Source organism: Cicer arietinum, chromosome 5 (assembly GCF_000331145.2).
Source record: "Cicer arietinum cultivar CDC Frontier isolate Library 1 chromosome 5, Cicar.CDCFrontier_v2.0, whole genome shotgun sequence".
Classification (NCBI taxonomy): Eukaryota; Viridiplantae; Streptophyta; class Magnoliopsida; order Fabales; family Fabaceae; genus Cicer; species Cicer arietinum.
Genome location: NC_021164.2, coordinates 64,805,159 through 64,818,732, shown reverse-complemented (window position 1 = coordinate 64,818,732; position 13,574 = coordinate 64,805,159). Strand labels below are relative to the sequence as shown.

Sequence of the window (13,574 nt, the reverse complement as noted above, 5' to 3'; positions counted from 1 at the left end):
TCAAGGAACTAAATAATGTTCCACATTTTTCTCAATTCCATGGCATTTTCAATAACATGAACATCAACATTTAGAATATAAAGATCCAAGCAAATGTATATAGCTAACTCCTCAATATTCACATGAGGATAAGAAATTAAAATGTGACAATCCTTTTCTAACAACTAATAATTTCTCTTAAATAGAATATACATAAATTTCATCACAGAAATAGAAGGTGGATTATGTCCTGACCTTGTATACATTTCAACTACAAAATCCACCCTTTCAATTCCGTTTTGATAGAGAGTTGTTGCTGCACAACCAAAACAGATGCACGACTATTAAGATCAGGTGAAGAAAGAAAATCACCAATAGCACCAAGTTCAGGAAATTCACTCCATTCAGTTAGTCCCTCAGTTTGAGGAGAATGAATTCCATGTCTTCTTCCAACTATAAAAAAATCATGTTCATTCACTATTTCACGTAGAAAACAAGCTGTTTGTGATCCATCTTTTGTGAATATCTCTTGATACCTCACATTTTCTGCATGCTTCACTTCTTGTAACATTTCATCTCCAATTACCATTAAATCTTCCAATTCTGCCATGCAATCTTTAGCAACAAGGTGGTAAACAACTAGGTTGATCCTCGGGTTATTCATCGTACGTTTTGCTAAGCATAAAATCTCTTCATCGTCGTCAGCTCCACCGATATAAATGACAGCTAATCGAGTAGTACTGGAATATTCTGTTGTTGATGATGATGTCGATGATATGGTGGATGTTCCTGTTTGTTTTGAATTAGCGCGTGTTACGAGGATTCCAACAGAACATGGAGCTATTTCAAGAACTCTGTGATTCATTGCTCTTAATGTTTTCTTGTCATCAGATTCAACTACACCATCACTAGACCATCTTATATGAAATGGAAGAATTATCATGGATGCAACTTTGTCCAATGCAAGGTTGCAAACATCTTCAAACATGAGATTTGATGGAGATATAGCCGTGTAAGTGTAAACTGATGCAGCATGTGGATTGTTGTGCTCATAGATATCGAAAGCAACGATGACATCGTCTGAGTATGATTTGTGTGAAGCGGATAGTGATGCTTGTCTTTGAAGACAATGAGGAATGAAAACTGGTAATGCTCTTCCAACTAGCTCAATTAGATGAAGTACATCAACTGTGATGGGATTCTCATGTGTTGGACAACATAGGTCTAGGAAATCTGTTGCTGCTGAAATGTGGTTTGGTTTGTGAATAGTTAATAGTATTCTTAGATCTGAGTGGTGTTTTAAGCTCATCATGTTCCTTTTTTGGTAGCCTGCATATTTTCTTGAAGGATCATATAATAACTTCACCGTCCATTGCACAATGGTTGCTATGATCATTATACTTATCATCAATATTCCATATGTTTGGCCATCAACAATCTGCATACATAGATCTCTAAATCAGTCTTTCTAAATAGCTATCAAAACTGAAGTTGAGTTAGAAATGAGGAACCAAAATGAATGAAATTTTTTTCGGGGTGACCAAAAGCGAAATAACCATATATACTAAAGGACGAAAAACATATTTAAATCTAAATAGAAGAATATGTAGTACATTATTGTCGTATAAGGAATTGTAGATGCCGATTTCCACGACGCCTTTGGTGTTCAAAATAAGCGAAAGTGACAAAGCATCAGTGACAGGCATATTGCAACAGAGTGCAGTTACAAAACATGCTGCTATTTTGACCAAGTGAATAAAAAGCACCACCATACCAACAGACACCACAACAGATGATGAAAAATCTATGAAAAAATCTGCCTTCAACACAGAAGTAGTCACAAAAATGGGCAAAAAGAACGATGTACCGAAGAATTGAAGCTTCTTAACCAATGCAGATCCTAAAGGAGGTCCTTCTGGCACAGACAATCCCAAAATGAAAGCTCCTAATACAAATTGTTGATCAATCTTAACTGTAAAAACACCTAAACCAAAAACCATAGCAATGATAACATAAATATAACCCTCTTCAACAGGTCTTCCTTCAGGTGTATGTTTGATGATCCAAAACATTATTGGCCTACATATTAATGGAATAAACACAGCAAGTGTGAAAAGTGAGAACAAGTTTCTTGAAACAACTTCCATATCAGGAGTACTCACAATAGTAACACCAGTTGTTGTCATGATAGTACTCAATATGTCAGAAACCAAAGCTGATGACAATGCCAATCTACCAAGCTCAGAGTTTTGGATTTGAAGTTCACTTACGCAAGAAGCAATAACAGCAAATGAACTTATAATATGTGATACTAATGCAACGTAAATTCCCTGGCCATTGGCTTTTTCAATGGCTACTAGTTTTTCAGGGAATGTGAGTATTGGTGCAAAACCAACAAATAATGGTACTACTAATCCAACTATGGCAATTGTCCATGCTTTGTTTCCTGTCCTTGTTATCATGCTGAAATCCATTTGAACACCATTTATGAAAATGAAGATTACAAAACCAATTGATGAAATTGATGAAATGACGTCATGAGTTCCATATGGGAATAATTTGTCCATGTATGTGTCCACTGTCTTTAGATGAAATAAAGCACCTAGAATCACACCAGCCTGCAAATAGATTAATGATGTGTGTTTAATTTCAACCCAAATTTGTTTATTTTTAATTAACAAATAAACAAGACAAAAAAAAACGACATTTAATCTCGTTTAAATATACAAGTCTTGGTCTTCATCTTTGTTCACTTATCTCTAATTTGGTGTCTCCAACTCTTAACAACCGAATTAAAGACAAAATTTATTTATTTTTTTCAGTCAGCGTAATTAAACTTTTTCAAATAGTGTAATGAAAAAACTAGAGAACAATAATAAATTTATTGGTGTGTATAGAGCACCAACTCTTCTAATCAAAGACATAATTCATTGTTCAACATAACACCAACAACACATTGATTACATTTAATTAATTCATTTTTTCAAATTATTATTCATGTTGATATATCAGTCTCGTATTTGGTATATGTGTCAATATCAATGATTTGACATTCACCCTAAATTATTCAATTATTTTGTTAAAATATGTAAATGGAAATTGGAGGTACTTACCATCATTTGGGAAATGAATTGAGGGAGTTTCAAGGGTTTGAGAAGGAAACAACATATTTGGGTGAGTACAAAAATGATAAGCACTTGCAACTCAAACAGGGGGAAGAAAGATTTCATTGGAGTCCTGCCACTTTTTTGGCCACCCCATAAACCATCTGAAACAGTATGTGGTGGAGCCTGATAACAAACTAGGTACCACGTTTCATTCAATTTTGTAACTGAGCTGAACAAAGTTTCATTTGAATATATGCTCATTTTTGTACAACAACAATGTTAACAAAAACAATTCAAAAGAAATTATTTAATGTAATAAAGATTATTGATTTTTTTGTTTCATATTGTGATTGAATTTGTTTTGTTTCTATGAGCATGAAAGGATTATTTATGGTAATGAAAGAGTGCTTCGATGTAAGTGACAAGGTAAATAACTAAGCTACCAAATTATAAGTTTTGACATTTTAACTAATTAAATTGGCAAGTTGTCGAACAGAACATGATTATTACAAGTTTAGATTATACTAATACAATGCTATATTTACATGCGCGTCTCAATTGTAACAGTATGTTATAATTAGACTATGAGTTATTATTATGACTAAATTAGAAAACTAAAAAAGATATTCCGACCTGCCGGATTCGAACCAGCGACCTAAGGATGGCTATTTGGCTTGTTACCAACTACAGTCCTCCGCTCTACCAACTGAGCTAAGGTCGGTTGTGGTATGATAATATCAAAATTATAATAAGGTAATATCAAAAAGATCAAGTAAAATACTTTTGATGTCTAAAGATATATTTAACACGTGTTGTGGTACCCAAAAGGTGCATGTATTGAATTGAATGGTATTCTGTCTGATCGTTTAGCATCAAAAACTAAAAAGTTTATTCTTTTTAGCCCGGAGTGTGTATGAATCTATGACAGTGAGAATATTTTCCACAAATAACGCATCAAAAGGAAATCCAATTAATAAGTTAATTTTTACTACTAGGGCTCTATATGCCAAATAATAGCGTATAATAAATATCTTCTATAATTCATACCGACGTAAGTAATTATTTAAGCTTTAAATTTTTATTTATTGTCGTCCTTTAAAGGGTCCAGTTTAAGGTTGTACTCTTTAAAATGTTAAGACACGTAATTTGTTTTTATTTATCGTTAGTTTATGATTTAAAAAAATAAATGACATCGATTAATTTTATTATTTATTTATTTTTTTGTTGACAAAAATTTAACACTGAAAGAAAGGTAACGAAATACGAAAAATTATACCTTCGTTGCTTTTCACTTTTTCAATGAAAATGTACAACTTATTTATGTTTATACAAATATACCATAATATCTACTGTTTTAATTTGCTTTTGATAAACACGGATAATATGTTATGTTCTATCATATGCTTGTAACATGTTCTATCAAACACTACAAATAGATGGTGTCGTTTGATAGAATAGGAGAAATGCATAATCAGGTTAGTGATATCATATGAAGCCATAAATTTGAAAACCAAGCCACCAACCATCAGTCAACAAGAGCACATGATACAGCTTAAAAGCCTTAAATATTACAAAATGTAGTCTTAATAAGAGACTCCCCAAATCTGTTGTCCTTTTAAGGATATATGCGGGAACCGTGTAGTGGATTACTTAATACAAGAGAGTTTCATCAAGATCACAGTAACTAGGCTTACACAATAAACAAAAAATTTAGAAACGAAAAAAAATGAATCTAAAACAATACGAATTGCTGCTCTGAACCAACATTTACAGAGTAATTTACAAACATAAAATTGAAATGCGACGTTGAAACCTGAAAACCAAAAATAAAATGCAAAAAATCAGCTGCAAAACCACTAGACTGACTGTACACGTAACTTATTGGCAACATGGAGCAAATGGCTAATGTTTGTAGAAGGATAACTTTGGAGCAACTTGAGATTAGAAGTGAAATCACCCGCCAGGAGGCGCCGACGCATGAGAATTAGCATTGCGCAGCATATCCGAAGAAGTGTCTCCTACACAGTAGTACTAAGAGTTAGTTTCCAGTTTTTCTATTAAAGAATTACATGGTATTTGATAAAATAAAACACATGATCCCGTGCTTTTCTCTATACACAATTTGAGAAAAAAATTAATCTATTGTAGGAAGGTCATGAAAAGCACATGACTTGTAAGTTGCAACATACCCTTGCACAATTAAGTGCAACACAAAGAAATTACCGTTAATTTTGTTCTATATATAAAATCATTGAACACCAAACAGGTTATATTTTTTTGTGAGTCGGGGGAAACAGGATACATGTTATTAAGTATAGTAGGGAGTGATTCACTGTAAATGAACAAATCAACAATTCAGAATTTTATCCAGTTGCAGTGTGAATAAAATGGTCTTCTTTTCTGAAGGAAAAATGGAGTGCTGCGTTGTGTTTTTTCTCAAAAAATTGTTCCCTTTTGTTGCGGACTTCTTTCAGGAGGGTTTTAGGGAAGTTGAGATGGTTCCTTATTTGACTCCTCCCACACCTGCTTGTGTTGTTTTACCTTATTTTCCTTCAGCTTTGTGATTTCTTTTAGAGGACACCTTGTCCTTTGCCAATATACAGAAAGTATAACATATCCTCCACTTAAAAGAGGCCAAGTCCTTTGCTTTATATTTGCAATCTAAAAGTAACTTAATAACTCTAAATCATCTCTTATAATGTCAACTAATCCTAAGATATGTAAGTTACTCAAAATTACTTTAAAAAAATCAAGATACTGTAAGATATTTTTCAAATAACCTATAACCTGACACAATAGAAGGTAGAAAGGAATAAGTTTATACCTGTGTACCCTCAGGGTCACTTAAAAGGGTGTCCCAAATACGAAGGCTGTCTGAAAATTTGAATTCCTGAGTCAAGAGGAGAGTAATCCACCTAAATGCATAAAATTGGGGGTTGACCTGATATTTAGAAACAGAAATGTGAGATTTTTCTAATCAACTGCTCAATAACTAAGGCAAGCATACTCTCAAATCGTCTGAAAAATTAAAGATATCGAGTAACTCGATCTATAAGTGACCAAACCAACAAGTCACATAGAGAAGATTACATCACCAAAACAAGGAAGCAGATGAGAAACTAATAGAACTGGGAATAGAAGAATGAACAAATGGGTTAAGAAACAAGGCCTGTTGTATTGGTGTATGAAAGAGAGAAGAAACAGGTGGTTTCAACTGAGATAGGAAGGGAAGAGAGAGGGAGAACATAATAGAATTAACAGCAGGCAAAAAGGGATTTGAGAGGGGGACTCGAGAATAAGGGGAGGACAAGAAAGAGAGAGGAGTATTTTGAAGGGGGCGTAACCAAAAAGTTGCCTGAAAATTCTTGAGTAAAAACTATCTGGCTAGATTGAGTGGAGAACAAGGTTTTCCCACAGGAAAGGGAGTTTTATAGTCTCTGTTTTTCATATTTCCATTCTGCAAAGAGCCCGGCTCCAGGCGTTGCCCATTGTTTTCCATGAAAATTTCCTTTTATTGTACACTGTAACAGAAATTATAACTGATTGTTTTTACTTCAGTATCATATTACTCAGTTTTTCTATTCAAATTCTGGTGTCGATCACTAGGCAAACTCCTGGTCCTCAACGCAGTATCAAGAAGATACACAAACAGACATGGAGATGAACCTAACAAACATCCCATCCTCCCTATTTATTCCCACCCCTCCCACAATTAACTGCCTACTGGAAAGTTATTGTTATTACTAACTATCTGTAGTTCTAACATTTGTTACCTTCGATGTCTACCAACAGAAACAAATTTTCTAGTTCATTTAATATTTATATAGAATAACATTGGAGATATAAAAGCATTTTAAAAATATAAAAAACAAATTAAACGTAACAGAGCACAGAACAACGTCCTCATTACTCGTGTGCCAACAAAGTTGTGTTAATCAACATTCTAAGGATAAGTTCTCCCTCTAAAGCTTCTCCTTTCTCAAACTATTAAAATGGCTCTGTTATATTTAGATAGAACATGTACTTCAAATTGTGTCTTACTTTGGTTGTGACCTCAAGATGGCGCCATAGTTCTTCATCGTGTTCTTTCAAAAGCTGAGACAATCTTGTTATAGTCGAACGAATTCCAACAACACTATTGTCAAGTTGTTGACAAAAATTATCTCGGAATCCACTCAATAGTTCAACAAAACAAAAGAATGTGTCGGCTTCAGCAAAGGCCTGCATATAATAATTGGCAACAGTTGAACTGTATTAAATTAAAATCATGTAACATGAGTGACACAAACCTACATTACTCAACCACTGCTATCTGAGCAACTATTTTTGGAAACTAAAAGCCTGTCAACATTCCATGGACATATTAATCATTTCACATATTTTTCATTTTCTTTGGTACATGGGAAGCTGTATTTTAAATTTGGCAACAGTTCTTGTCCTAATTCTCTCGGAACGCAATCATACATTTTCAAACATAAAGTGAAAGAGGAGTGGGGGAGAGATTGAGTGGATATATACTCACTGCATTTTCCTCATCAGGATCATTTTTTAACACGTAGAATAAAGGAGCCAATACTTCATTCATCCCTTGAACATATCTTATACCTGGGTTCAACTTTGCAAAAATAATTAATATGTTCTTTAAAGCCTCCTGAAAATGCCCCCAAAAAAGAAAATCAAATCAAAAGATTCATGACAAGAAAATGGCTTCAGTTACTAAGTTTGCATTAGTTTCGAAAGAAACAACGGAACAACCTGATTAGATTTTGCTAATTGAGAATCACCACAGAAGAAGTGCATATCTGGATGAGTACGCTTTACATCGCGGTCAATCTGTTCTATGATATCGGTGTCCTAAAACACATGAAGTGTAACATTTATTAGCACAACAGCCCTCCACTCCCCAGAATACAGTACATTAAATGAGATTCATATATTTTGAAGCAAGATCATTAAAGATTAAAATATCAATAACAGCAAGTTCATCAGCAGTATGTGGCAGCACATTTGCTAGATATAATTACCTCAAGACCTGCTGTTATTGTACAAATAAAATAAGTCATGACATGAAGAACTCACACAGCATATACTAAGTGTCCGTTCGATCGGAACCACATTGAAAAGCTACTGATGCGCGATTAATTCAAAAAACTTGACTTTGTAGCTTTACAAAATTTACGGACACACCACATTTGGAAGCGATAAACATAAAGGTAACATATATCCAAAGAAGCACTGATACAATTTTGAAACTTACCTCATAACAGAGAATACAGTAACTATGATTAAAGCAATGGTGCAAAGCAGCATAAATACAGTTCATGCAGAAGGGAAGTACAAGTAGCTTTCTAATTTCTTATAGAGAAAAGTTTGCATAGTACCTGGAAAAACTGATTCCATATGCTGGTCTTGCCAAGACTCAAAGGATGTTCCTCGTGAGTAATTTGTGATCTAGAAAGCATGCCCCTTGTCTCACATTTGACATCGTCAGCATCATAATTAGCAGCATTGCACATCCTCCTCGTGATTTCTGACTGACTAGGCACAAAAACATTCAGATGGGAGCTAAGCAGAAAAATCAAATAGAATTAATTTAGTGTGAATAACCAACCAAATCAACTAACTTACAGGATTGATGAGAATGTCTTGTTTGAAACGTTTGTATTGGGACCTCTTCTTTGCTAATTCAGAGGACCAAAGGGCTCGATCGGGTGGAAGATACCCTAGTAAAAGCTGCAAAAGTTACACGAATAAGACTTTGTTTGGATAAACAACCTAATTAAGCGCATATAACATAAGTGTTTATGAACATATAAGTTATTTCTATAACAAAAGATAAAATAAAGTCAAATTATTTTCATATAAACTATAAGTTGTTTCTATAAGCTACCTTGGAGAGCTCACAAGAGTAAGCTGAAAACATTTAAAGCTAACTCCAATGGATCATGTCATTGGTTATTCCCATAAGCTCTCACCAAGAGTCTCACAAGTCATAAGTGTTTATGCCAGTAAATAAGCTCAAATAAATATATGCATTGTATCTGTGGTAGTTAAAATTCAAAGAAAAATGAAAAGGTAAGTAGGTACCTTCCATATAGTAGAACGTAAACCAGGAACATCGGGTATCCCTTGAGATGCAATTCTCCTTAATTCCCTCATATCTATGACTTTCCTAGATAACTAATAGTAACCAAAGAAAAGAGTTAGCAATACTATTATATTTTAACAATTAACAATAATAAATAATGATGATGAAGAAGTGAAACATACCTCGGTTAACAATTGGGCCTGGGACTGGACCTGACGGGATAGGGACATGTCATCGGCGGAGGAAGTAGAAACGGAGGAGGAAGACGAGGAAGAGGGAGGTGAAGTGTCAACGGCATTGTGATTGATTCGCGAATGTTGAATTGGGGGAGGAGGTTCTTCAATAGGTACGGGAGGTGGAGAGGGAGGTTCCGGTGGGTAAGAAACGGCGGAGAAACGTTCGGAGGGGGAGGACCAGAGAGGACTGTTGAGCCAATCGGGGACCCGTTTCTTCGCCATTATTATTAGTACTTTATATTAATAATAATAATATTTCTAGGGTTTCTTTATTTTGATTGTGTTCGTAGATTTGATTTGTTAGAGAGGTTGAGAGAAGAGTGTAGGAGCAATGAAATACTGGTAGTTAGTTAAAGAGTGTAATTATTTGGAAATAATAACAAGTTGAGTTGAACAATGCAATGGCATAAGCACTTGCATTTTCTGTGAAATGGATGAAAGAGGCGCTTGGTGTTGCTGCGAGTGGGCCAATGTACACATGGCCTATGCAAACGCAACCACGAGACAAGCAAAGCAACTAATTAACACCAAAAATGTTCATTGTTATTGCCAGCACAAATTCTAACCTACTCTCTCCATAATTAATTAAATTATTTTATACACAATACAGTTGGGTTTTTATTGGATCCGATTTTGTTAATTCCAATCTCTTGTTGTGAGAATCATAGATATAAAAATAATTTTTATGAACTTCTATAAAAAAAATTGAATAAAATAATATTTTTGAATTCATGACACTCTCAACATGAAAAGAAAAAAAAAAGAGAAAATACAAATCCTTTAATTACTCAATTCCATAGCAATGCATTCATTTCTTTAGATTTATTTCAGACGTATAATTACAATTTTAATTATTAGAGAGAATTATCAGCTCTTAATTTTTCTTATATAAAGTTTAAAAAAAAAAATCCCACTGGAGAAAGTTATAAAACAGTGATTAAAAAATTAAAGAATGTATTTATCATAAAATATACATTTAATATATCAACAACTTAACAAATTATATTTTTAATGAATATTTTTATTTTATAATCAGTACATTCATTAACATATATCTAAATTTTATAGGAGATGATAAATTCAAGTTAACTAGTAAACTGTACAAAAAAAATAGTTTTTAGTTTGCTTGGGTGCAAAGAGAAAAAAAAAATTAGAAAATCAATAGAAATACTATCAATAGGAGAAAATAAAAATAAAAAATTGTATACATAATTTTAACCAAAAAATAGTAACAAAAGTGTGAAGAAAAAACTCCTTATGTGTTTAAATGAAAAAGGTGTAGTGATACAGATATTTTTTATCAAATACTCTTTCATTTAATTCTAATGGTAGTTGAAATCTAACCCTATAAAGTTGTTAGTAAGATTTATTTAACAATTTTGAGGTGTTGGATTGGAGGAAATGGGTTTTATAAAGTACTAACAGAAAATGTCTTCGCTGTGAAAGGGAAAATAAAGCAGCTAAAACAGAAAAGCAATGAAACAGTAAACAAAAACATAAAAGCAAGGAAACAGAAAATAGCTTCATCTTTCATTTGACAACATGAACTGATATTTACAGTATAAACAACAAAGTAAGAGATGATACAGTTTCTACTTTCTAGTCAGCTGAATAGCAGCAACCTTATGCAGGATGCTACATCTTCAAAACTAGTCTAATGGACAAAATCATATTCTAATCACATTAAAGACACCAGCTATTTTACACCTCATAAAAAAACAAGAAAGCACAATCCGCCGAAAACATAAAACCTCTTCTTTAAAAACTACTTACAAATTTCTTATCTTTTCCATGAGACCATTTTAAAGAGAACAACCATAATTAAGAGTTTTTCTTTATCAGCCTTGCACTGCCAGTATCTGCAATTGATCTAGAAAAACTTGCAAGCTCAACTCATCAGTAAAGATGATATCTGAACCATCTGTGTATGTTGAATTTTGAGTAACAGATGGATTCAACTTGGCAAGAAGAAACCTAGCCTGACTACTATGCTGGTCACATCTTATAATCTTTGGCACTGGAACCCTTTCAGCCACCAATTGCTCTGCATCCAGTTCTGGGGCTTCCAACAGCTTTCTAAAGTTCTCATGATTTGGGTCCTTATCATAACCAACCTTCTTCCACTGAGCAATCTTGGACCCATAATGAATCACCACAAGGAAGAAAGAATCAAAGAGCAAGATAGAATCAGGGCAAATGGAACGAATATCTAAAAGTACTGGAACAGGTGGCCCATCAAATGAATATTGGAAAAGTGTAGGTTGAATCATTATAAGAGAGCCCACTACTCCCTCTCGGTTCAGCATAAGCCGGAAATATGCAGTTTCATCAGGAGTAGTGTTAGAGACATCGATAAATTGGGATCTCCTTAAGTGGAACATAAACTGGGGATAAAGGGAAAAGTTGGAAGATAAACGGAAGGAAGAAGGATCTTCTGGCACATAGTCCCCAAACTTAGCGGTAAAACGAATGAGTGTGTCATCAAGCCATCTGATGACATCACGGGCATGGCATGTCTCTGCTCGGAGAATAGCAAGTCTTGCCATAACTGAAGCGGCTGCTTCTTGATCAAACCCAGCAGCAATATCTGTAGAGTGGTTTGCAACCCACCTTCTCGCAGCAGTGGTGACTCTTTTTCGGAGTACCATGTTCCCCTGCCTGTACCGTGTTATAAACTGAATTAAAAATGCAGAGCCAGGCTGAATTTTTTGCTCATCACTCACTTGGAAGAAAAAAGCGATGCAAGTTCGCTCAGTGAGTGTATTCAACTTCCACACATAGGTACCACCTTGTCCAACTTCTGCCTCACTCACTGAACTGTTCTTTTTATTAAGAGACACACAAGGTCCAAGAGCTCCAGAGATTTTGACATCTTTAGTGGTCACTATTTCAATGGTTGCATCAAAATTCATCTTCAAAAAGCCCTCGTCGTCACATTTAAACAAGTGCCTTAGACATTTCTTGAATTGATCAGATTCAAAGGATTCAGCGAGAATCATAAATCCACCCGAGCGCTCAACAGGTTCTCGAAGCTCGGCAGCTCCAACTTGGTCAAGGGAGCAAGCAAACACATCAAGAACAACAGACACATCAGTCAGACTCTTGGCAATCTGTCTGTAGAAACTGCAAGACTTAGCATGGTGTCTCACTTGCCCACTGAAAATATCATTGTGGGTTCTCATAGTTTGCCGGAAATCAGAGTCCACAACCATACCAGGTCCAAGAGTAGCAGGTCCAGAAGTGAAGAGCATGATCCTGGAGCCAGTATTTACAAAACAACACTCTAAAAGTCCAAGGGCAGCTGAAATTGCAGCTCCAGTGGCCCTCGGGGGACGGCTGACGGACCTGAAGTTGTACGTAGAATGTATATCTTCAATTGCAGCAGTAATACTGAACTCACATTCTGAAATTGGCAACAGAAATCCCTGCTTGGGGACAGGTTGTGTTTGTCCAATAAGCAGCTGGTGCGGACGGCTAATGTTGAGAAACTGCCGTATCTGAGAAGAAGAAAAAACCAAATATACCAATAAAAGAAAACAAACAATCAGCATAAAGAAGTGCAGTGCACTCAAATGTAAATGTAAACCTGGCAATAGCACACATTAATAAGCAAATTGCTTGCTTTTGCGGATAAAAAAAAGAAAACCAATTCCTCAACTTACTAACTAAGCTGCAGTGCACTGAACTGTAATGTAAACATATTGCATTGATATAGCAATTACTTAACTAACTAACAATCTAAGATCCTGTTTGGAATAGCATAAACATTTATCATACTAGTGCTTATGTATAAGCTACTTCTATAACAAATATAAAACAAAATCAAACTATGTTCGTATAAGCTATAAGTGTTTTCATAAGATATCATGGAGAGCTTATGAAAATAAGCTAAAACCAGTCTACGAACATGTTATAAATTGTTTTCATAAGCTCTGTCAAACATTCTCAAAGTGCTTAGGTAAGTAGTTAAGCTCAAATACAACAATCCAAACAGGGCCCAAGTGTGAACCTAACTAGAGTACTGATTATTACTGAATTAGAAATAAAGCATTACAAGAATAATCCTAATCATATGTGTAACAAAATAAAATAAATAATCCTAATCATATAGTAACTAATAGAACAGTGAATGAATGAGAAAGGTAACCGGCGGTACCTGATCGG

The 13,574-nt window shown here is 34.6% G+C and overlaps 3 protein-coding genes and 1 non-coding gene across 4 annotated transcripts in view; all 4 read right to left on the bottom strand.

Moving 5' to 3' along the window:
- Positions 1–35: 35 nt before the first annotated feature.
- LOC101512648 (cation/H(+) antiporter 4-like) lies at positions 36–2,453 on the bottom strand. Its single transcript, XM_073368836.1, has 2 exons — positions 1,553–2,453; positions 36–1,431 (listed from the first exon to the last, which is right to left on the bottom strand). The coding sequence occupies exons 1-2, from the start codon at positions 2,451–2,453 to the stop codon at positions 251–253; spliced, it is 2,082 nt and encodes a 693-aa protein (XP_073224937.1). The 3' UTR covers positions 36–250.
- A 1,260-nt stretch (positions 2,454–3,713) lies between these two features.
- On the bottom strand, positions 3,714–3,807 carry TRNAY-GUA (transfer RNA tyrosine (anticodon GUA)). The gene is made up of 2 exons: positions 3,771–3,807; positions 3,714–3,749 (listed from the first exon to the last, which is right to left on the bottom strand). It is a non-coding gene; the product is annotated as a tRNA-Tyr (tRNA).
- An 804-nt stretch (positions 3,808–4,611) lies between these two features.
- On the bottom strand, positions 4,612–9,900 carry LOC101512321 (uncharacterized). The gene is made up of 9 exons (XM_004502164.3): positions 9,357–9,900; positions 9,174–9,266; positions 8,715–8,819; positions 8,468–8,620; positions 7,842–7,940; positions 7,609–7,737; positions 7,128–7,307; positions 5,911–6,027; positions 4,612–5,104 (listed from the first exon to the last, which is right to left on the bottom strand). Exons 1-9 carry the CDS (start codon positions 9,630–9,632, stop codon positions 4,943–4,945), a joined length of 1,314 nt encoding a protein of 437 aa, XP_004502221.1. The 5' UTR covers positions 9,633–9,900; the 3' UTR covers positions 4,612–4,942.
- Positions 9,901–10,917: 1,017 nt separating this feature from the next.
- LOC101511774 (protein transport protein SEC23 G) overlaps positions 10,918–13,574 on the bottom strand; it is a 3,468-nt gene continuing 811 nt past the window's right edge. The window contains exon 2 of the mRNA XM_073369212.1: positions 10,918–12,922. Coding sequence (XP_073225313.1) covers positions 11,249–12,922 — 1,674 coding nt within the window. The 3' untranslated portion in view covers positions 10,918–11,248. The remainder of the gene's footprint in view (positions 12,923–13,574) is intronic.

Excerpts from the sequence above, each read along its gene's own strand:
- LOC101512648 (XM_073368836.1), bottom strand. The coding sequence starts at position 2,453 with ATGGATTTCAGCATGATAACAAGGACAGGAAACAAAGCATGGACAATT. Across the intron at positions 1,432-1,552 it reads TAGATTTAAATATGTTTTTC|ATCTATGTATGCAGATTGTT; the intron begins GTCCTTTAGTAT and ends ACTGATTTAGAG.
- LOC101512321 (XM_004502164.3), bottom strand. The coding sequence starts at position 9,632 with ATGGCGAAGAAACGGGTCCCCGATTGGCTCAACAGTCCTCTCTGGTCC. Across the intron at positions 8,820-9,173 it reads TACGTTCTACTATATGGAAG|CTTTTACTAGGGTATCTTCC; the intron begins GTACCTACTTAC and ends TAACTTTTGCAG. Across the intron at positions 6,028-7,127 it reads ATCTTGAGGTCACAACCAAA|GTCAACCCCCAATTTTATGC; the intron begins GTAAGACACAAT and ends TCTAAATATCAG.